Raw genomic sequence first — 24745 nt, 5'->3', positions numbered from 1 at the left:
TTTTTTGGTACCATAAAACACTACATACTGATTACAACTCATTTTGAAATTGAGTTGTCTTTTTATTGAGTTTTAAGAGGTATGTATGTTCTAGATACACATCTTTTATCAGATAAATGATTTGCAAAAATTTCCCATTCTCTGATTGTCTTTTCACTTTTAAAGGATGGTTTGAAGCACAAAAGTTTTTGATTTTGAAAAAGTCCACATAATTTTTTCTTTTGTTACTTGTGCTTTTGGTTTGAAGTATATAGCATACAGAAAAGTACACACATCGTAAATGGACAACTTGACAAATTTTTTCAAACTGAACACTGTGACCAGCACTGAGATCAAGAAATAAAACATTGCTAGCACCTCAGAAGTCTTACTTATGACCCTCGCCAATCATTTTTGCCCTCTAAGAGTAACCACTGTCCTGATTTTTAACACCATGACTGGTGTTGCCTGTTTTTTTTATTAAGGTATCATTGATAGACACTCTTATGAAAGTTTCACATGAGAAACAATATAGTTACTACATTCACCCATATTATCAAGTCCCCCCACATACCCCATTGAAGTCACTGTCCATCTGTGGTAAGATGCCACAGAGTCACTACTTGTCTTCTCTGCTACACTGTCTTCCCCATTACCTCCCCCACACCATGTGTACTTGATTAGTGTTTTTAAGGCACATTTCTACTTAATTATTTTAGTGGTTCTTCAAAGTACTCTAGATCAAATTCTAACTTTTTATCACCATTTTCTACTAGGCAGATGGCACACATAACTGTCATTGACACTCTTTTCTTTCTTTTTCAAATAATGTGAATATATGGTGTCATCAGTTATTTTGCCTAATGCATAACACGTCATCCAAATAACACCTCTGAGCTTTACTTCTCTAGGAAACTACCTAATTCAAGCCATCTAATTTTGCTACCTATAGAAAGTCTTTGACCTTCATTATTCATTTCATTATCTTACATGGGTGCTTTCTGAATTACAACTTAGAACTTTAAACATGAATGATCATAAAATACACACTGCTCCTTCTTCTGCCTACCAGATTCTATTGCATATGCCCTCTGGATAGCCAACAACCTCTCCTAGGATGACACTGTCATCAGGTATAACCCAGAGGTAATCCGAGGTCGGCTATCATTTTCTTTTTCAACTAATCCAAGAGTAAATGGGCCTATTTTGTCACCCCATTTTCTTCTCTCCCTAAGGGCTCAGCTCATTCTTCTATAGTCTTTCCCACAAGTACCATGGTCTAAGGTCCCTTCCCTATCCAGTTTTTCGGCTCTTTCCCAGTTCTTTTGGAACACTACTTTTATTGCTTTCTCTTCGTTCATTGAAGAGCTAAAATGCTTAAGTTTTTTGTTTTTCTTTCTTTCTGTACTAGCTTCTCTCACCCAGAATACTTGTAGATGCTCAATATGTATTTGTTTTAAGAATGACTGAATATTGTAAGGTAATGTTTCTTCAAACCATAGAATATCTGGGTCTTGGACTTCAGAAGTTTGAGGACTACTGCATTACATTAAATGCTGTTATCTCGGGTGGTTGCCTGAAATCATAATAATGAATACAAGCTTGGGAACTGAAATTGTAGCAATACTTGATCATAATGTCATTATCCAGTTTGCATGGAATATGTTTCTGTAATCTTTTGATCTAACCTTTTTATCAAACCGATAATGTAGCATTTAACAATTATCTTAGAAAAAGTATAGACACATGGTAAAACTTTCATGGACTCCTTCTAAACCCCATCCCCCATTTAAGAATCATTGTTCTAGGAATTTGCTGTTTGTTAGCACTTTATTCCAAGAGAGAAAAGGTAGATATACAGAAATATCCTGGTGAAAGATCTTGGCAACCTGTAAAATATTTTTTTTAATGATTTTGGTTTTGGAAATGAAAATTATTTTCCTTGTTCCATACTAATCAAGAATATCTTCAGTGATAAGGTGAGGGGTTGCATTGGTAGTGGTAGATCACTGGTTCTCTACAAGTGGTGATTTTGCCCTTAAGGGACATTTGCCAATGTTTTGAAACATTTTTGGTTGTCACAGTGGGGAAGGGAAGGGGTTTTGCTACCGGCATCTGGTGAGTACACAGCAGGAATGCTGCTAACCATCTGATACATAGGGTAGCCTCCCCCACCCAAAATTATTCTGCCCAAAATGTCAGTAGTGCTGCTTAATTCACTGTAGATCACTTTCAAGAATGTTCAGCTATCATTTAACTTCTCTGACTCTGGATTCTTTAGGATAGGGACATAGAGACACTGGATGTCTTAACACCTCTTAAGAACTAGTGTTAACGTACAGCTATATCAAGTGGAGGAAAGGGGATGGGACCTCTGAAGTACTTTAAGGACTTTTCTGTGTTGTTGAATGCACCATATCAGGTTTTCTCCTTAGTCATGTTTTGTGTATCTTGCTTTATGTTAGGAGTTATGGTCAATAGCAAAGGTGTCCTCAGAAGTCACCACTTTCCCCCTTTTAGCTGGTTACTCCAGTAGTCATGACTCTAGGTAGCATGCTTTTATTACTATGTCTTGATTCTTCTTACTCCCAATTTAGGTGTTTATCTGTGGACTTCCACCCGTATAGTTATAGTTGCCCTACGGATATACAAATATCCATACCTGAGCCAAAGAGTAAAACTATTAATACTTTTCTCTTCCTGCACTGTTCTTTTGTTATACATACAAAAAATTACCCAAATGTATGTACTTATATTGATTATCATAGTCCTTAGATTTTTTTTTAGCAGTTATCTAAATCTCCTTAAAATATTCAGATTTACCAGACATCCTATTGTTTTCATCTCCCTAAATAAATTTCTTCTCAGCCTCTTGCTTCAGTCTGGACTAATGATCTTTTATACATAGTGTGATCCTGAGATCTTCCTTCATCATCAGCCTGGGGTTTCTTACTTGTCCCCCTTATATTCCCCCTTAAATTGTTTCGATTGGCTATCTTTATTATCTTCCTCAGTAATGCATGGGAGATACAATCTTTGGAGGCTCTAGATGTCTGAAAATGTCTTTATTCTGCCCTCCCACTTTACTGATAATATTGGGTGCCTTTGAGAATTTTGAGGGCATTTATCCATTGATTGTTTTTTTTTTCCTCTGATGTTGCTATTAGAAAGTCTGATGACTTTCTCATACCTGAGCTTTCCTAAGTAACCTTTTAGGATCTATTACCTGACTCCATGTCCAGAGCTTTTGTAGTGGTTTGCCTTGATGATTCTGGGGCCCTTTCATTTTCTCCCATCCTTCAGCTCTGGGAAACTTTCTTGAGTTACTCTCTTTTCTCTTTGTTTTTTTTTCTGTATTCTCCTCATGGAGTGTCTGTTTTTGGATATTGAACTTCTTAGTTTGATCCTCTGCTTTTTTCTTATTCTTTCTTGCCTGTGTTCATGTTTTGTGTTTTTGTCTTTTTCCTCAGTGCTGTAGACTGAATGTTTGTGTTCCCCCAAATCATATATGGAAACTTAATGCCCACTGTGATTGTATTGAGAGGTGGGGCTTTTGGGTGGTGCTTGGGTCGTGAGAGTGGAGCCCACATGAATGGCATTAGTGCCCTTATTAAAGAGACCCCACAGAGCTCTCTAGTTCCTTTTGCCATTTGAGGTTACAGCAAAAAAGATGGCTGTTTAGGAAGTGGGCGCTCACCAGACACAGAATCTGCCAGTGCCTTCATCTTGGACTTTACAGCCTTCAGAACTGTGAGAAATAAGTTTGTTGTGTATAGGCCACCCAGTTTATGGCATTTTTTGTTACAGAAGCACAAATGGATGGAGATGCTCAACTTTGTTTCCCAAACCTAGTAAATTTTATTTTCTGCTGTAATGTTTTTAATGTCTAAGATTAATTTTCTCTGTATGTTCCTCTTTTTTTTGAAGCTAAGTGTCCTGTTTTTGTTTGGGGATTGCACTATTTTATCACTCTAAGGATAATAACAGTTCTTTTGAATTCTTATTTCCCAACATAGTATATCTTTTTTCCAGCTTGCCCTTTTTAATTTGTTTCCTTTGGTTTCTATTTTTCATATGTAAAAGAATCCTTTGTTGCCTGTCTAAGTAAGGGTGGGGGACCAAAAGCCAATTGGAAACTGAATTTTTTAGTGGAACTTGCTGACTCTGAATGTCAGGTGATACGACTTGGCTTTTGTGTTGGAAAACCTTTTATGTCAATTATTTAGCTCTTTCTTCTTGGAAAGAATATATTCTGTAGAGAAAATTTGTCTAATTTCCTGCTTTGAGGTTGAAACTCTGACTTGACTGCCTGTGATTTTTAACAGTAAAGTAGGGTAAGATGTCTGGGGTTTTCACGTATCTACTTAATGCCCTCTCTTCCCAGTGCTGTACCCTGGCCTTCAGATAACTTTATGTCCTCGGAGACTTTTTGGTCTACTCTGTTCAAAGAAAGTCTTCAGTGTTATTTAGAATGTGGGAGGGGCAGTTAATTCTGCTCTGTAAATTAGGGCAGGGCCCTGGGGCTGCCTCCATATTTTGGTCTCCTTTTATTCCTACTTTTAGAGGCAAATGGTAAATCAAGTTGGTTTTTGGCTTTTTCCACTGCTGGCTTTAGAACTGTTTTCTTAAGTTTGCTAAGAAACTACTTATTTTTCTGTTTCCAAGTTTCTCCAATTTTGTTGTATTTTTTTCTGCACCTGTTTTTCTTCTTTGATGTATACCTTTCTTTAAAAAAATTCCTCTATTGTATTAACAAGATCTCATGAGGGAATTAAATTAAAGGTAGTTTGTTGCATGTGTTCAGTTGGTCATCTTTACCCGGGGTTAAACTTTAATTGATCTGTTTAAATATCACTACTACAATGGTATTGGATTTCTGTTATATCATTTATTCTATAGGGCATTCATAGGGACCCTAACTGGGAACATAACCGTCATTTATAATGTTATGTGTAGAAATATATTCAAAGATCTATAACAGCAGTTTACCCATGATCTCATTATAAGATGGTAAATATATTTGCATTGTCCCATAATTGCATGTTTTCCTCTGTCCTGTTACTTTTCTTCAGGTGAATAATTATGTATATACTATGTGCTCAGCACTGCTGTTTCCCAAACTCCAGCCGTAAGTTTTGATTCATCATTCATTTACAAGGCAAAAGGAAGGAGATCCTCAAGATGTCATGAAATTCTATAACCCACAAAATTAAAGTTAACTTTTCTGTCACAACACATCTAATCATAGCCTTATATGAGAGTGAGGATAAAATTAAAAAGCAGTTTATTGTCAAGATTATCAAAAAAATTTTTCAAATCATGAACTTTTCCTCATATTTTTTCCCTCTTTTATGAATGGTTTTAGCTATATTCTCTTGTACCTACTTAAGTCTTTAACTTAAAAGTAGAAGTTTACTTTTTTTATCATTATGTTAACTTAGCTTAGTGGTTTGGTGTGTTTCCTGATCCCTGGGATCCCCAGGACCATTTCACAGGATATGCAAGGTCAAAACTATTTTCATGGTAATACTAAGACATTGACTTGCCTTTTTGACTCCTGTTCTCTTACTAGTATACAGTGGAATTTTCCAGAATCTATGATGTATGATGATGTCATTTCTGACTGCTAATGATAAATGTAAAACATTACCATTCTAATTTTTTGAGAACTGCTGTGCAGTTGGATAAGACCCAGATTATGTCTATAGTGCTATTGCAGATCATGACTCTGTCCAGTTATTGATCATGCAGTGAGCGTGCTTGTACTCCGCTTAATGAGTGAATTTTGAAATTTGCTGCCTATAGTTTACTAATGAGTCATCTGATTACTAGAGTTCTGAGGGATTTATGAGAGTCATCTAGTTTCACTCTTCATTTTACAGATGAGGAAACCAAGACCTATAGGGATTGATTTGCATCTAGGTCTATGGAATGTTTTATTTTTAAACTTGGTGAAGTTATTTGGTACCCAGATCTACGTTAAGCATATGATAAATTATTAGAGCATTTCTCAAATTTTTCAACTTAAGACACCATTATACTCTTAAAAATTATTATACTGTTTTTGTGTATTACATATATACATTGATGTTTACAATATTAAAATTTAAACTCAGAAATATAAAAGGTACTTAAGAACAGTTATAAACCCAGTATGTGTTAACAGAACAATTTTAAATGAAGAATAAATATATTTTTCAAAACAAAATAACAGAGTTGTACACTTCTGAAAATTTCTTTAATTAAAGTCAGCATACTAGAGGGCACCTGAATTCCAACTGTAATTCTGTATTCAATCTGTTGCCACATGTCATTTTAGCTGAAGTATTTGAAGTAAATATAGCTTCACCAATATGTAATTGGAAACTGAGGAACCTTTATAGATAATTGTGGATATTCTTCTTTGATACTATACCAAAACTTGACAAGTGGTAGTTTCTTAAAGATTAGTTGCAGTGTGGAATCTGAAATCTTATCAGTGGATTTTCCACGCTCTGTTATGTTAACTCCACTACTCTGTCTTGAACTTGAATGGATCTTCTTTCCATTCAAAATATTTGAAGAAGATTGGATATTCAAAATATTTGCAGAAAATCCATTTGCAGAACATTACTTCAGTGAGTTAAGCAGATTTTCCAAGAGTTGACATACTTCATTATACGACATTAAAAAGCACATTTGTTAATACCACCACCAATATCATCAGAAAAGTCTTTTGTAAGTATTGGGAAACAAACTGTTAAGTTCACAGTGGTGATATGTGTTCCAAAATTTTAATTTTTGCGTGAATGGTCAAATTTTATTGGCAACAAGCAAACATTGTCAATTTTTTGTAAGGTGACAAACTAATTTTAAAGAGAAAGCTGTATTTTCAGGTCTGAATAACTAGTTTGTCAATTCTTTCAAGTAAAAATTGTGTTCCATGATAATTGTGCAAGTGCTTTTCCTTGAAACAGCCTCTTTGGTATGCAGTAGAAACATTTATGTACACTTCCCATTTTGTTAAGTAGAATATTGAAGGACATGGTCTCAAAGATTGAGACTAAATGAGGTCAATCAGAGCTGGCACTTGGATGAAGTGAGTGAGGCACCAGGGTGCCCAGTTTAAGAAGGGAATGCCTGAAAGTGAATGCCTCCTTACATTTTTGCTCTGTAGTTGACTCTCTTGCTATACCCTGGTCATGGCCCTAAGATGAATAATTTTTACTGCTTCATCAAGGACAAGTGAAATTTTTTTTAGAAATTGTCTTTTTTAACCACAAGTGCATGGAAGTAAAAAATTCACTCTTTAGCTTTAGGGCTACTGTATTGATTTGTGTTAAAGTTACAGCAGTTTTGGCCACCATTACATTTGCATCATCAGTGCAAATAACACAATGAAAAATACAAAGAGCATTTGAATAATATTACAAACCTAATTATAACATCACAGACTCTTGGATTCCCAGGCCATCTTTAAGCACAGCTGTGTGTTCTGTTATGCTTCCTGCTGTGTTTTGCTATATGCTTTTCATTGATTTATTTGTTTTGGTACATGGGACTGCTAAATATGAATGTTAATTTGTGATTGCCTGGCAAGATGGGAAAAGTTCTGAAAAATACTTCTTTATACCTTTCACAGGATTTGCCCATCAATATGTAAGCAACTTAAAATGTTAACAGAAACAGTTCTTGCCTTACTTGTGCATTGAAATTGCCTGGATTGCTTTAAAACCACTAGGGCTCACTGCTAGAATTTAATTAGTTTGGGGTGCTGCTTGGGCACAGAGTTTTCAAAAGCTCCCCAGTTGATGATAATATGCACCCAGTGTTGAACACTACTGCTTTATAGAGGATGAACACTGTTCTGATTAGTTGTTTACTCAAGTGTTTTCTACATTATTCAAAGTTACAATTAAAAAATAGTGTTGACACTGTTTTGGGACAGAAAGAGATTCAATAATGATACCAACTGGTTTAAAAACTTGAGAAATAGCAATCAGTTCTATGAAAAAGTTTACTTAGGGAGAAATTTACTAGTGTTTTTTTAAAATGAGGTTGGTAATTCTGATTGGATTATTATGGCCTGTGGTGGGTCTCTTAATTCTCACAAGTTCAAATATAGTAAGTGTTTTATTCACTGTGTAAGAGCATTATATTAGTAATTGAGTAAAAATAATACAACTGTTTCTTAGAAAATGAAATTTAGAGTAATGCAAGCACAATTTTCAGATGCTAATATTTTGTTTCATTTTCTTCTTAGCATAATATATAAGTATAAATACATTCAAAGCATTTTTCTCTTTTGTTTCTTTTAGAATTAAAGTTGGGGGAACTACTTCATGATAAGCTGTAAGTATTTGTGGCCTTTGAAATAGTACAGTGTAATATTTCCATCTATTTTTTCTTATATACAGCGGTATTCCCTGAGGCCTGAGTAATTTTACATTTCAAAGCTGTAAAAATAAAACTAATTATACATCTGTTCTTAACTGTGGTGAGCTATTTGGGACAGCTGACCCTAGTTGTGGTATGAGATGGTTATACCTAGTGAAACTGACTTATGTGTCCTTCCATTGTGGGTAGATGTACAGAATATGGAATTTCTTGAAGAAAAGGCATTAGTTTTATGTTATATGTGATAGGCTGACCTGAGATAGGTGACTCAATATCCAGAGGAAAGGAGATTGAGAATCCTGGGAAAGGTAAAATAAAGAGAAATGCTTGTTTATATTTATACTCACTACTATATAGATAGCCTCAATCCTCATACTAGTACAGAAATGCTCAATTTTCAAGGTTAGGAATATGAAATTTTATATTAGTAAGTAGACAAGAGTGGACATTTGGAAAGGAGGGGTAGACCCTGTAATTTAGTTCTCCTCAAACTTTAGTGTGCATCAGAGTTACCAGAAGGGCTTTTTAAAACATACATTGCTAGACCCTAACCCCCCAGAGTTCCTTATTTAGTAGACCTGGTGTGGGAATGCAGAAGTGACAGTTCTAAGTTCCCAGGTGAACTTGATGCTGCTGATCAAGGGACCACACTTTGAGAACCCCTCTAGGTCATCCTGTGGATGCTGCAGGCAGTTACAGGAAGGAGGTAATGAAACCAAACAACAAGCTAATGTAAGAAGGAATGTAGCTCCTGGTTGTGGAGTAAATTTAGAGGGGACAGCTGAGGGACCCAGCCTTCTTCATTTCCCCAAGGTTTTAGGCTCAGCCCAGGGAACATGATTGCCAGCAGCCTGCCCTGGTCGTCTTTTAAAGTTGTTTCCTTCTAGACCTTATCTGTTAGCTGTTTCTTCCTTTCTGCCTAGTATGTGCAGTCTTCTAACCTATGTAATTTTATTTATTATCTATTTCCTCCCACTAGAATGTAAGTTCCATGAGGCAAGCAACTTTGTTTGTATTCTGGATCCCTAGAACATTGTCTAGCACATAATAGGTGCTCAGTAAGTGTTGAATGAATGAAGTAGCTAACTTAATGCTACTATAGTTTCTATAGCAGTTTTACTAATTAGGTAGATAACCTCACTGGTTTAGGATTTTAATTGTGCCGTTAAAAACTTCCTTAGTTCACATGTAAGAAACAGATAATTTGTTTTTAACAAATTCAAACCTCAGAGGTAAAGCAAAAACTTCCCACAATACTATTACCCCCAACACAGGCCCTTCTCTTTGCCCAGACATAATCAGATTGTTGTTTGTCCTTCTGGACCTTTTAAAAAAAACATTTACATACATGAATAAAATCTATAAAAGTAGCTAAATTATAAATGGGGATATACAGTATATATTATTTTGAAAATTCCTTTCCCATTCAGTATATTTTAGAGATCCTTCCAGGTGAGTATATAATAGCTTTACTGAGTATGCGTTTTATAAAATGGCTGTACCATAATTTATTCTGTGGTATCACATTGATGAACATTTTAATTGCAAAATATTTTGGTAACATGGGAAAATGGAAGACACTTAATTCATACAGGCCTCTTTGTATATACACATGTGCAAATAAGTTTCAGTATAGGAGCCTAGAATTCAAATAACTGGATTTTAATGGATTCAACCAAATTTCTCTCAAAGCCTATCAATTTATATTCCCACCAACAGTAAAAGTATATTTTTAAAAGTTTTCTTGTGGCCAAAAAACCTCTTGTTTAGTTTGTGTTATCTGACTACATTTGAATTTGAGGAACTTTTCCCTTTTTTACTAGTAGTTTGTATATTCTGTGAATTCTTTGTACATTTCTTTGCCTATTTTTTCTTTGTATTATTTACTGCTTATTTATTTGTATGAGTTATATATTCTGGATATTCACTTTTTGGAAATTATATTAAAGATATTTCCCCCAGATAATTATGAGTTTTAACTGACTATAGTTTATTATCATTACATACAAATTTAAGATATTTACACAGCTGGATTTATCAACTTTTGCCTTTATAGCAGTTTTGAAGAGTTTTTAGTTTGTTTTAGGTTTAGAACTTATATCTGCTTGGGGTTTATTTTTTAAAACTGTGTGAATCAAAAGTTTCACTTTTTCCACATGGTTAGCCACTGTCTCAACAGTATTTATTGACTAATGCACTGTTTTCCCAACTAATTTAAAATTCTACCTTTATCATACATAATTCCTACAGAAATAAGGGTTTGGACTGTTTTCTTTTGATCTCTGTACTCTAGAATGCTTTTAATAATAGCTTTGTAGTTCCTTTGATATTTGGTGAATCCCTATTTTTATTGAAAAAATTCTCTTCTGTTTTTGCATATTTTCTGTTTTGGCTTTGAGAGCTCTTTGAAAAATACCATTTGGCTTTTGATCAGCATTACATCAAATTTGTAGATGAGAGTTGTTTTCAATAATACCGTATGCTTATATCATCAGAGTATTTTGAATTGAAACATTCAAATATGTAGTCAGTAACTTGATAGTCTGTCAGACTTTTCCTTTAGGCTTTCTTCCTCTCTGATTTCTTGATGTATATCTCAGTTAATGATATACTTACTAACCAGTCCACAGTGCATCACAACTGTCTGCTTTTATGGCTAATGAACCACAAATACCAGACACAAATACCGAGGTTTCTGAGTTATTTTTCATATATTTCATATTTCATTATTTTCATAATTGCCAAAACATTGAGCATTATAGACTATAATGTGTCACATTACAGGACTTTCAAGACATAAAAGGAAAAAATTCTAAAAGTTACATTTGATAATGGTTATTCCAAACATATCTTCCTAAATATTAGAGAAAATTATTTAAAGAAGGCAAAGTGAAATCCATTATAAACCAGTTCTTTTTTTTCTAAAAATGTCTAACTTGTAACCTTTTTGAAGGAGGCAGGGAAAAACATCTTTTGTTTTAACATTTTCCCCACAGTGCATGTGAAATAATCTTTAGTAACGAGTACAAGGAAGAATTTTTATGTTAATGTGATATGATTTAATTGAAATAGAAAAAGTTAGCAAGTTGGGAAGACTGAATACATAGAAAACTAGTTATTTGAAGGACTATAATAATTTTTTACCACTTGGGAATCTGGGTAAGCTTACTGGTTCAAAAACAATTTGTGGGATCAATTTTTTTATTTCCAGATTTGGTCTTTTTGAAGCCATGTCTGCCATTGAAATGATGGATCCCAAGATGGATGCTGGCATGATTGGAAACCAAGTTAATCGAAAAGTTCTTAATTTTGAACAAGCTATCAAGGTAGTCACTATTGTGCTCTTTTATGTTTTCTTTTATTGTTTGTTATTTCATATGTTAAAACATTCTGGCTAATAATAAAAATCAAACGGTAAACTTGTGACTTAAAGTGTAATTTTCTTAAGAGCATCTCAGGTATATAAATAAAAGTTATAACCTTTAGTTCTTCATGGGAATTATTTAAGGTCTTCATTAAAAGCTTGCTCTAAACTTGTGTGTGTTTATTAATTTTTTTAAACAGTTGAGTATATATTCAAATTGAGGGTAATTCACTTAGGGATTACATTTTATATATTAACAGACAAATTGATTTAGAAATTCTTAGTTGCTACAGTTTAAAAATGTTTTGTTTTTGCTTAAGTAGTTTAAATTCCATAAAATTATTCATATTTATTAATGCTTTAATTTAAATTGTGCTTTCAAAATACTTGTTGCTTTAACTTTCCTTTATAAAAGCCTATATCCTGTTTCAAATTAGAGGCACTTTAATTTTTCTTATTATATATTATTTCTAAGAATACTGAGTTAATTTGCATTTTAGTTTTATCAGATAAGTTTCCTAGAATTGTTCTTCTTAAGTATTTAATTTTTGAAAGCCAAAATGCTACTATACATAGTAACCATAAATTTTAAAAAGTCTTCTGTTTATATGTCATATTTTCTCTCCTTTTTAGGATGGCACCATTAAAATTAAAGATCTCACCTTGCCTGAATTGATAGGGATAATGGATACATGTTTTTGTTGTTTGGTAAGAGTTAAAATAATACAATTAGTTTATTTTAAAACTATGGCTTTCCTAAATACATACATTTAAAAGTATATACACCAATCTTGAGTATGAAATGTTATGTATTGCTTGGCATAGTAAGATGCACATAAGATTAGCAGGCCAAATTATACAATAGGAAACAGAATTTTATCTTCATATGTGGGTGATCTTAGGTTCTCATTTTCTAGGTGAAGGACTATTATCTTTTGTGAAGATAATAATATAGCCATTACCCAAAGTACCTTTTTTTCTCAAGGTACCCAGGGAAACAAATTTATAATTGGAAGTTTCCATAAATAAGCATGGAATTGACACAAAGAGAATTTTGGATTGTTTGGGAGAGATTTTTTTTTTCCTAATGGTAGTAAACTGGCTATCTTTGGGAAGAATATCTTTTAGTGATTTATATGTGCTGAATAGGTTGTCTTCCCTGGACAGTGTCATTTAATTGTGAGAAAATTCTCATTTGTGCTGCCTCTTTTTTCCTATGCTGTCCTGTCCTTTCCTGTCCTGCCCTTCCCTTCCCATCCCCTCCCCTTCCTATCCCTTTCCTTTCCTTCCTACTCTCTGACCATCTCTTTCTTTTTAAACTTAGGTTAAGTCATTTTCCTTAGATATATGTAAAGTTTATTCATTCATCTAAAAAATATTCAGTGATTGCCTATAGTGTGTGAAGTACCTATTAGGTGTTTTATGTATATATTTTTCACTTAAGTCTTACATCAGCTTTGTACGATATCTGGTATCATCTCATTTGCCTAGGGTTACGTTGCTAGGAAGGGGCATAACCAGAATTCTAATCCTGATTCTTCTTCTTCCAAAGCTGTCTCTTTCCCACAAAGATGTCTTTATTACCCTGTAGCAGTTTATAGTCCTAGTGGAAAAGAATAAACCGAGGCAAGAGGGATGGTTTTTGCCAAAGCTGAGGAACCATTGTATGAGACTCTTGAGACTGAACCTGTGAGTTTGACCTTTAGTAGGCAGATGGTTTTTAGGCTGAAAAGTTTCCTTTTGCACACTGGTAATACAAAATACACACTTCAATTATCATTTTCATGTGCATGTCTCATTTTGTAATGTAGTTGCCTGTGTCCTATTGGGCCAGTGTAAAATATAACTATAAACTTGAACAAATTATTTATACTCTCTGACTCTCTTTATAGGGGAAGAATATCACTCTCCTCAAAGTGTTAGGAAAAACAAGAGAAGATATATGAAAATACCTGGCATAGTACTTGGACATAGTAGTTACTAATTTTTGTCTGTCATTGTTATTCTCAGCTTTTAGCACATGGTACCTGGCCCTTTAGCCATTCAGTAAAATAGTGTTGTATGATTATTCTTGTGCTTTAGAAAGATCACTCTGGGCATATTGAATTAGGGATGGGAGGCAGGAAAAACCATTGCATAGCTCCTTGCAGTAATCTGGGTGAGATACCATGCTGACTGTTAATAGTAGTGAGGGTGAAGAGTTAAATGAGTGGTTAGAGACCTCATTAGTTCTAAACTTGTGAGTTTCCCTAGTTTATGGATTTTTTTTGGCTGCACTGTGGACTTGATTGCTTTTGGATGCTATGTAGAGAGGCATTCTGATTTTATTAGTTTCCAGATACATTGCAAACTGAAATACAGAATGCTCCCCATAGATAATTAATCATATTATGTTATATGATTCTTGAAAGCTTGAGTCATTGAAAGTGAATTCTAACTCTTGTCTTTTCGGACTTTCCCTTTATCATCTTATAACTCTTGGATCACTTTAGACTTTGCAGACACTTGTGTGTCATCTTAAACTCATACATTCTTTTGTTTATAGATAACATGGTTAGAAGGCCATTCCTTGGCACAGACAGTGTTTACGTGCCTTTACATTCATAATCCAGACTTTATAGAAGATCCTGCCATGAAAGCTTTTGCTCTCGGAATCTTGAAAGTTTGTGACATTGCAAGGGAAAAAGTAAATAAAGCTGCTGTGTTTGAAGAGGTAAGATTTTGCAATGTAAGAATTCCTGAGGCTCATTGACCGCCCTACTCACTATGATGTATTTAAATGATTGTATAATACATAATTTTGTCAACATGTATAGAAGTCAGGTTTTCACTGTAAGGCTCAGTACATTTTTATGGGTTTGTAAATTTGTACTTTTTCAAAGAACAATTTGTTAATACCTGTCATAATTTAAAATGTGCATGAGTTATCTTAGCAGTTTCACTTTTAGAAGTTTATCCTACAGATAGGTTTGTGCTTGTACACAAAGACCTATGTACAAGGACATTAACTGTGGTATTATTTGTAGCAAATAAAATCTGGAAACTACCTTAATGTCTATCAATAGGAGACTCATTAAATGAAGGTATATTCATACAGTTGAGTTTTGTGCATGCTTTACAAAAAAGAACATAGGTGTACGTGTACAAATAATATTAGATCTCCAAAATAAAGTAAAACAAGTCAGGTGTAGAAATGCATGTGTCGCTTGCTACCATTTCTGTTTTCTTTTTTTAAAAAAGGGAGATAGTTAAATCTTCATACACAAGATAACTGGGATATTGAGTGTCAGGGTATATATCTGTTTGTTCTATTGGAATTTTATTATGTGCCTGTATTAGCTTTTATCTAGATAAACTAAAATAAATTTTTTTATAATAGAAATCATTATAATTGAAATCTGTGGAAGAAGGACTTACTAACAAATGAGAGAAAAATCCTAAAGGAAAGGATGAATAGGAAAAGCTGATAGAAAAAATTTTTAGAAAAATATAGATAACAAAGATAATCAGTTTTTTGTAGCTCATTCAAATAAAGCATAACACTAAAGCCTAAGTGAATTACTGCACAGTAAAGTAAACTACTTATTCATGGAGAAGGTTATAAATGGCCATAATATTTAAAAATTTAGCTTCAGTATAATCCAAGAAGTAAAATTAAAATAGTAATTGGTTCACTTTTCTTCTACCGAATTTTTTAAATTAGGATACTCAGTATTGGTAAGGATGTAATGAGTTCGTACTTTGGTTTTTATCAGTAAGAGTGTGCATTAGCATAGCTGTTTTGGGAAACAGTGTAGCAATACATATATCTGTATATATATTTATACACCCACATATATACAGATACAGATATAGATACCTGCATATATCAAGAGTCCAGTATCACATTAGTTGGTTCGCTTCTAGAAGTCAGCCTTAAAAAAAAATGATTAAAAATGTGGACACTTAATGCCCAAATACATTAATCAGAGTTCTTAGTAGAGAAAGTTGGTATCAACCAAAATGCCATCATTAGGGTTGGTTGAAATAAATTATGAATAATTTATTACACATGAATATGTAGTGACAACAATGTTTCATATAAGGGGAAAAGGCCTAGTTTAAAAGGTTAAAAAAGCAGCATGCAGTGTAATCAGTTATATAAAAATAAATTAAACTGGAAAGATATATGAATAAAACTTAGCTTCTCTAATAGAAAGATTATATTTTTCCTGTTTCCCTAAACTTGCAGATCATCCTCATAAATTTATTTCAGTTTTATTGAAAAAAAAAATTGATTGCCTAGTGAAAGCCCTTAAGAATTGATACAAGTGACCTATAGTAAACAAATCATTTCTTTCTTTGAAATGGATGCTTGTGAAGTTTCTAAGTGCTGGTATATTTTCTCAGGTAGGTTTCTGGTATGTCTTTACTCCTGAATTAGAGACATTTTCAGCTTAATGTCTTGCTTACATGTGCAAAATAGTAACCACAATTCCCCCATAAAACCACTTTTCCTCTCATGTTCCTATTTTGCAAAATTACTTCTATTGTTATCTTTGATTACTTTGTTTTTAAATGCTCCCTACATCCAGTTTCTTTGTTGTTTATCTTCCAAATGTCTTGAGTTTGGGCACTGTTTTTCTTCTCATTGTTACTTTTTTAGTTCACATCTGTGTCAGCTTTAGACTTACACTCTTATGAGAGTTTCTGAATTCTGCTTTCTGTCCCAGTCTTTCCCTCCATCCATTTTCCACTTGACCACTTGTTATCTTTTCAGAAGAGGAAGTCTGGTCATGTTCAGTTTGTTATTTGAAAATTTTCCTTGGGATGTGTGTTTTACTAAGTACCAATACTTACATATAGTATACAAAGGCACCTGTAAGATATGAAATGAGAAATTGTTTTCTGCTCTTTCCTAATGCATTCCATAATAATATTAAATTTATTTAGTTTTTCGTACTGTTTATTTCCATATTTCTGGACAATGTGCTTATGTCCTAATTTCTGGATTTAACAATTTCTGTCTATGGTATATCAGCAAAGTTTTAGCATATTTGGTATTCATGCAGTCCCATCCCCCTCCCCAAACATTAGTTCAATTTTTGGTTAAATTGTTATTCATTCTTGATATTATTGTCAATTTCTTACACAAATTTTTGTTTCTCTTGAAAGTAATAATGCCTTTTTTTTTGGCTTGCTGTTTTCTGTGTACTTTAATTCTTCCCCTCCCGCTATTATGAAACACATCAGTAATCTATCAGTTGTTCTCCTCTTGAACATCTTTGTTCTCTAATAATAATTGGAGCTTCAGGCTGGATCAGCTGCCTTCAAAGACCACCACAACTGTCATCCCAGCTTTATCTTCACCATTCTCCTGGAAATTCCATTTTTTCTCTTTTTTGTTAGATGCTTAGTTACCTGGATCTCACACCTGGATCTCACACCTTTATCTTTCTTAGTTTACTACTTTGTGTGGTGCGGCATCTCTAGTTTCATGGAGAAATAGGGAAACTTTTTGAGATCTCACATATCTGAAAATATCTTCCCTATTCTCACAATTGATTGATAGTTTGAGTGTAATAGATTTCTAGGTTGGAAAATAATACTCCTCTGAATTTTGTATGCATTGCTCCACGCTGACTTATTCCAGTGTTGTCATCCTGACACCTTATATGTGACCCATGTTTTCTCTTTAGAAGCTTTTAGAATTTCTCTTTTTAATGACCATACCTGAGACTTGGTCACTGCAACCACTTAATGATCTCAGTGTGAAGCATTCGATTTTCAGACCACCTTCTCTGTTTCTGTATTGCTTGTATTCTGACTTCCACAGTTCACTTCTACTTGAACTTGAGTTCATTCATCATGTCACCTTTTAACTGTTACCATCCTCTTGATCCTCTTTTCTAAATGTAAATACAATCTTCTTGCAGTACAGTCACTCCCTTCCTTGTACTTTCAGCTTCCTTTCCTCTCTTGCCTTGTTGTACCTCTATTCTGGTTAAATCCAACCCTTTGCCTACTCTGCTCTTAAACCTGTACGTGTCAGTGTGACTGGAAAAAGATACATTCACACTGACCGTTCCTACTTCCAAATAATCACTACTAACTTCATATGGGCCCTGAATGCTCCCTAGTAATCATTACACTTCCCCAGTTGGTGCACTCCCACTCTGCTTAGACTTGCAAACTTTTCCATCCTCATTTGAAGCAAACCTACTTTCCTGTTGCACTAAATAAATAGAAATAACCTCCCACCTACATGGGTATGTAGGTGTCCTGTGTTCTGCAGACCTTCAGCATGTAGATGGGCCTTCTTTCCTCCTGTCTAAGGCTGATCCCTTCTGCTGTGCATTAGTTCCCATACCCTGTCTTATATTCAAAGATACTGCTCTATAGATTCTTCCCACTCTATCCCCTGCATAATGAATTTGCCCCTCTGTTGGATCATTCCCATCAGCATGCAAACATGCCTTATCTTCTTCTATCTTAAAAATTCCACTTAGCATAACATTGTCCTTCAGCTACTGCCCCACATTCTCAATTCTTCTTTTCAGCTGGAATCCTTAAGAGGAATCCATACCCACTATATCTGGATCTCTCCACTTTTCCCTGATGAAATCTACTGTCAGACTTTGAACCCATGTTTTACCAAAACTTCTTCATCATGGCCATCAAAGACCTCAGTGTTGCTACACCCAGTGGTTAATGTTTGGTCTTAAGCTTGATCTGTCAGATTTTGACACAGTCAGTCACTCCATCCTTGAAACAAAGTATTTTCCTGGCTTTTCAGGTGCCCTTCTTCCCTGGTTTCCTATCTCACTGTTTGGTTTTACTTTTCATCTCATTATCTAACTCATCACTATCTAATAGAAATCTAATACAAGCCACATATATATAACTTAAAATGTTTTAGCAGCCATGGGTGAAATTAATTTTAATAATTTTATTTAGCACAATTTAAAATAATATTTCAATATATAATTAGTTTAAAAATATTAATGAGATATTTTGCATTTCTTTTCTGTACTAAGTATTCTAAATCTGGTGTGTATTTTACACTTATAGCGTATCTCAGTTTGAGCCAGTCACATGTCAAGTGCTCTGTAGTTACATAGCTGAGTGGCAACTACAATGGACAGCACAGCTGTAAACATTCGTGTGGCTCAGGCTTAGTCTTTACACCTCTTCTCTCTATATACTCACCCTCTTCGTGATATGATGCAGTTTCATTATCTCTGGTAAGGAATTTTGTCTCTGGTAATGAAGCCCAAATTCATATTCTCAACCTAGACTTGTTCTCTAAATTTCATACTCATATATGTTACTTCTTTTTCTACATTTTCCTCTTGAAGAATAACATTTCCAAAATAGAGCTGTTGCTTTTTCCCTTGCCTCCAGCATAATCCTTCTGTAGTCTTCTCAGTCCCAGCAAATGGAACTCCAGTCTATTAGTTGTGCAGAACGAAAACCCTGGAGTTATCCATGATTTTTCTTTTTCTCTCATACCCCACATCTAAACCATCAGGAAGTCCTACAAACCAAATTTTGGTAAACTGCAACCTACAGGCCAACCCAGCCTGCTGCCTCTGTTTTTTATGGTTCTTGAGCTAAGAATACTTTTTGCATTTTAAGTGATTAATTTAAACATTTATATATAAGTATCTACATAATATTCTCCATTTTGCCACTTGGCTTGAAAACATGAAATAGTATTATTTGGCCCTATAAAAAATTTGCCTGTCCTTGATGTACATTGTCTATTTGTGTAATTAGCATGTGCCAGGCATTGTGGCAGGTGCTGGATATCACACACCTTTGGTGACATACTTTGCTGTGCAGGGTGAGGGTGAAGGGAGGTAAGAGCTCCTGATTTAGATATCTAGCTTTTTACACCCCCACCCTCAGCTCTCAAAGGTAACTGATGCCTCTAATTCCTGAATATTTTCTTCATCCTTGTGTTTCATTGGCATCAGTTTAGCTTTTTTCACTCACATAAGTCAGTTATCTTTGTCCATTTATTCTACATCTTTCAAAATTTGCTTTATTTATCTTGTCCATTGTCTTCCATTTTCTTTGTCCTTAGAATTTCAAACTTTTAATTCTGTTAGTCTGGTCTCAAGAGGTGTAGTAGAAATGCTGTGTTTAACCAGAAGTCCATCCTACTGCCTACATGATAAAATTTGGAACCCTTGAGCTGGCCCAATTTTATTACTCATATTTTTTTGTTTTTATTGGGTTACATTTGACATGCAATATTGTGTAAGTTTAGGGTATACAACATTGATTTGATTAATTTATATTGCATTATGATTGCCAGAGAAGCATTAGCTGTCACCTCTTTTGCATCACATAGCTATCGTTTCTTTTAGTGTTTGGAACAATTAAAATCTAGTCTCTTAGCAAATTTAATGTTTATAATACAGTCACGTTGTCTGTAATCACTGTATATGTATTAGATCTCCGGGATTTTATTTATCAGTTAGTTGCAAGTATGTATCCCACCAACATCTCTCCATTCCCCACTCCTCAATTCCCTAGTAACCACCATTTTACTCTGCTTTTATGATTTTGGTTTTTTAGGATTCCACATAAAAGTGATATCATACAGTATTTGTCTTTTTCTGTGTGACTTAATACTTAATCTCATTTAGCATAGTGTCCACGAGGTCATCTGTGCTGTTGCAAATGGCAGAACTTCCTATTTTCTCCATGGTTAAATAGTATTCCATCATATAAATATGCCACATCCTCTTTATCCATTCATCCATTGACACTTAGGTTGCTTCCCTATCTTGGCTACTATGAATAATGCTGTGTTGTTGCAAATAACAGAATTTCCTATTTTCTCCATGGTTAAATAGTATTCCATCATATAAATATGCCACATCCTCTTTATCCATTCATCCATTGACACTTAGGTTGCTTCCCTATCTTGGCTACTATGAATAATGCTGTGTTGTTGCAAATAACAGAATTTCCTATTTTCTCCATGGTTAAATAGTATTCCATCGTATAAATATGCCACATCTTCTTTATCCATTCATTCATTGACACTTAGGTTGCTTTCCTATCTTGGCTACTGTGAATAATGCTGTGTTGTTGCAAATAGCAGAACTTCCTGTTTTTTCCATGGTTAAATAGTATTCCATCGTATAAATATGCCACATCTTCTTTATACATTCATCCATTGACACTTAGGTTGCTTCCCTGTCTTGGTTACTGTGAATAATGCTGCAGTAAACATGGGAGTATGTATGTGTCTTTGGTACTTCCTTACATTTCCTTTGGATATATGCCCAGAAATGGGATTGCTGGATCATATGGTAGTTCTATTTTTAACTCTTCTCTGTACTATTCTCCATATTGGCTGAACCAGTTTACAATCCCACCAACAGTGAGTTCTCTACCTTTTTAGTCTCTACTTTAACCTGAATCACACTGCTGACTTGCCTAGACGGACATCAGTTTTCTTCTCTGCCCTTCCTTAGCATTCTCTGCATGGAACAGCCCTCCTTGGCTCTGTTGGGCCTGGTATAATTTTTAATAGTATCCCCTTTTACTCTCAATGGTATATCAGTTTGAGTAATAATGGTATGGTCCACCCCTTCTATCTTTTTCCTTGAACTTGGATGTGATGTTTGGATGTATTGTTTCATTTTGTAAACATTAAGTGACAAACATGAAAATCTAAAGGTAATTTAAGAGCTTAGAATGGTGAAGCTGAAAGAAAGATTATTTCTAATATTCTAATGTTAATGCTATTCAGCATGATGTATGCCTGAATCACGTAAGTGACCTTAGTTGTATTTTTCTCTTACTTGCAACCAAACATATTTCAAATTCAGTAGAAACAAATGAAACTGTGAAAGTTCTGTTTTGCCTGGTGCAAGAGTAAACACTTATCCATTTGATGTGTATCTTTACAAGTATTGTCTATCATATATATATGTTATTTTATATCATATGTATAAACACACACATGTGTATTTTATCTTACCATTATGGAATTATGTTTGCAACTTGGTTTTTTCCACAGACAATAGAAAATAGATTTCTGTACATACCGACACATGTTTGTAGAGCTCTGTCTCATTATTCTTATTGGCTGCATAACATCATGTTAAGAACACAGGTTTTGAATAATTATTTCTGGGAAGAATCATCAGAGGATGCTAAAACTAGTAGACAAAAGTATAATGAGACATATAATTTGTACCTAGCCTCAGAGTATCTCCCCACAAGATAGTTATTAATTACAGAGGAACAAGCCAACATGATATGCCTGCAGGTACAGTGCTCTAAGAAGGACACAGTATCACTTCTGTGGCATACGTATCAAATAGGACCTAAGTTGAATTTACTTGGAAAAACATAAGACAAACCCATATCGAGAGACATACACAAAATAACTTTGTCTGGTATTATTCTAAAATGTCAGAGCACGAAAGACAAGGACAGAGGAAATGCTCTAGATTAAAGAGATACGAATTTCCTGATTTGATAATTTGTTTGTTTTTAGGAAATCACACTGAACTATTTAGAGGTAAAGGGGCATCACAGTCTTGTAACCTAGTCTCAGATGTTTCAGGAAAAACAGAGAATTATAAGGCAAATGTGGTAAAATGTTACCATTTGGGGAACGTAGGTGAAGGGAATGTGGGATTTGATTTCTTTTCACTATGTTTGTAATCTGAAATTTTTTCAAAATTAAAGTTTAAGAAGTACAGCCCCTGGGGAGGTTTAGTTTGTGTTCTGCAGTCACATACTAGCTTTGCAGTTTTGGGGAATATAACATTGCTATGGTTCAGTTTCATCATTTATAAAGTATAGTTTATGATAGTACCCATCTCAGACCATTACTGTGAGGTTTGATGAAGTTAATACAAGTAAAATGTTTAGAATAGTGCCTGGCACATACTAAGCAGTTAATAACATTAGCTATTAGTAGTACTAGTATTCCATGGTATCTACAATAAATTATAAGCCATTTGCTAATGGACATTTAAATATTTTCAAGTCTTAACCTGAATAATCTTCATGTTTTACCCTAATTTGTACCTTTACTATGTTACTCAGTATCTGGTCTGTAGTAGGTACTCAGATTGTGGTTAAATGAATCATATCATTTCAGAGGCCCCTAAAATATTTATACAGAGTGGTTTATCTGTGAAATGAATTTTTAAAGCAATAATAAATTGTAACTAATATATTGAAATTAAGTTTTAGAGGGGTTGAAGATTTTTTTTTTACTTTATTAGAATGTTACATTATTAGTACAACTAAGGTTACCTCTTCAGTTGTAATCACATTCAATACTGGTATTTGGTATTATATTACAGTTGTAAATATTTTTCTATATTTAAAATATTTCTAAATATTCTGTATTTTTTTGCAGGGCTGCATTGTCTTAAATGCTATGTTTTATAGAACCTTGAATATCCCTGATAACTTTCTGCAGTTGTATCTCATATATATTGGCAGTATAGAAAAGACATTAAGTACAGTAGAGAACATGGGCTTTAGCAGTTTAGAGGTCTTCCCTCACTGGATAATAGGCTCTATAAAGGCAGTGATTGTATTTCACATTTTACCCCTAGTTAACTAGCCCATACCAGCCATTGTAGAGTGCTTGGAAAATAGTTTAGGAATGAGTGAATAAATAAAGAAAAAAATTTCCCTACTAATCTAGTCCCCTCCAAAACCTTGATTTCAAGCATACTACCCTTTGATCACTACCACTTAATTTTTGCTTACTTATTACTCTGTTCCCCTACTCCTTCAGCTCCAGAGACCTCTGACTCAACAGATGCTGCTGCTTTAGTTTTCTCTGTGTTCTCATTTCCATGGTCCAGTGCTAAAATCATTCTTTTTCAAACACCCTTAACTCCCTTGCCTCTCTCATCTCATCATGATGTGTCACTTATCTGGCAAAACCCCATCCATCTGCCCACTTGCTCCTTGCACCCAGACGGCAGAAGGCTGTGGAGAAAAGCCACATCTTTGTGTCTCTTTTCACTTTAATTTAGGACTGCAAATCTCAGATGGGGAAATTGAGACAAGAGACAGCCCTCTCTGGGCAGTACTAACACTTCTGTGGTGGACTTGCTTTGCCAGTCTCTAAGGTGACTCTTCCACCTTTTCTATTTCTCAAACTTCCAGTGCCAGCCCTCCTCACTATCAGCTTGCTTGGTCCCTTAATGAAATGCTAGATGTAATTAGAAGTACCCCATCTTCTCACTCTCACAAGTGCTAACCTTTGCTGATACCCACATATGCTTCCTTCTGTCTTGTTAAAATGAAAGTAGCCCTGTGACATTCTAAGCTCAGCTCCACCACCTGTGTTCTAGATCTTAGCTTCTCTTGCCTACTGCAATTATTAAGCCTTTCTTTGTATTGCATTATTATTGTCTCCTTCACAACTAGATTATTACTACTGGCATATAAACATGCTTTAATTAACACTCAATTTGAAACAAAACACAGTTCCCTTGATCCCATGGCTCCATATATCTACACTCATTTATCCACTACCCTATACAGAAAACTCCAATGAGCTATTGTTAATTGCTTGTGTTGCTTTCTCTTTCAGTCCCTTCTCACCACTCCAGTTGGACATTCTTCTCTACCACTGCACAGAAACTGGTCTTAACAAGGTCCTTAATGATACCCATCTTGCTAAATCCATGTTTCCCACCCACCCTCTCCAGTCCGTCAACATCATTTGACCCATTTGACCACTCTTTGAAATGCTTTCTTCTTGTCTTCCTGATTCATCAGTCTCTTGGATTTCTTTCTTCCTTACTGGTTAGTCCATTTCCTTGACTTCCTGCTCCAGTGTGGAAGTACTCCTGGGCTCCTTCTTGATACCTTCTCCTTTGGCTGATTTCCAAAAAGTTTTGTAGCTTTTAATACCAACTATACACTGATGAAACCAAATCTTATTATCTCCAGTCCTGTTTCTTGACTTCCAGATTCAAGTAAGTACCTTCCTGAAATTTTCACTTGGATGACCAAAGAAATCACCAACTTAACAAAACCAAA

General features: G+C 34.5%; 1 protein-coding gene across 3 annotated transcripts in view; it reads left to right on the top strand.

Annotated features, from left to right (window-relative positions):
- NAA35 (N-alpha-acetyltransferase 35, NatC auxiliary subunit) overlaps positions 1–24745 on the top strand; it is an 88621-nt gene that overhangs the window by 3426 nt on the left and 60450 nt on the right. For all 3 annotated transcript variants that reach the window (XR_008996483.1, XM_057498529.1, XM_057498530.1), the window contains 4 exons: positions 8277–8310; positions 11567–11681; positions 12353–12427; positions 14265–14432. Coding sequence is in view for 2 of the 3 variants with exons in the window: in XM_057498529.1 (XP_057354512.1) it covers positions 8277–8310; positions 11567–11681; positions 12353–12427; positions 14265–14432 (392 nt within the window). In the remaining variant the exon portion in view is untranslated. The remainder of the gene's footprint in view (positions 1–8276; positions 8311–11566; positions 11682–12352; positions 12428–14264; positions 14433–24745) is intronic.

Source organism: Manis pentadactyla, chromosome 3 (genome assembly GCF_030020395.1).
Source record: "Manis pentadactyla isolate mManPen7 chromosome 3, mManPen7.hap1, whole genome shotgun sequence".
Taxonomy (NCBI): Eukaryota; Metazoa; Chordata; class Mammalia; order Pholidota; family Manidae; genus Manis; species Manis pentadactyla.
This window is presented reverse-complemented; position numbering and strand designations above follow the sequence as displayed.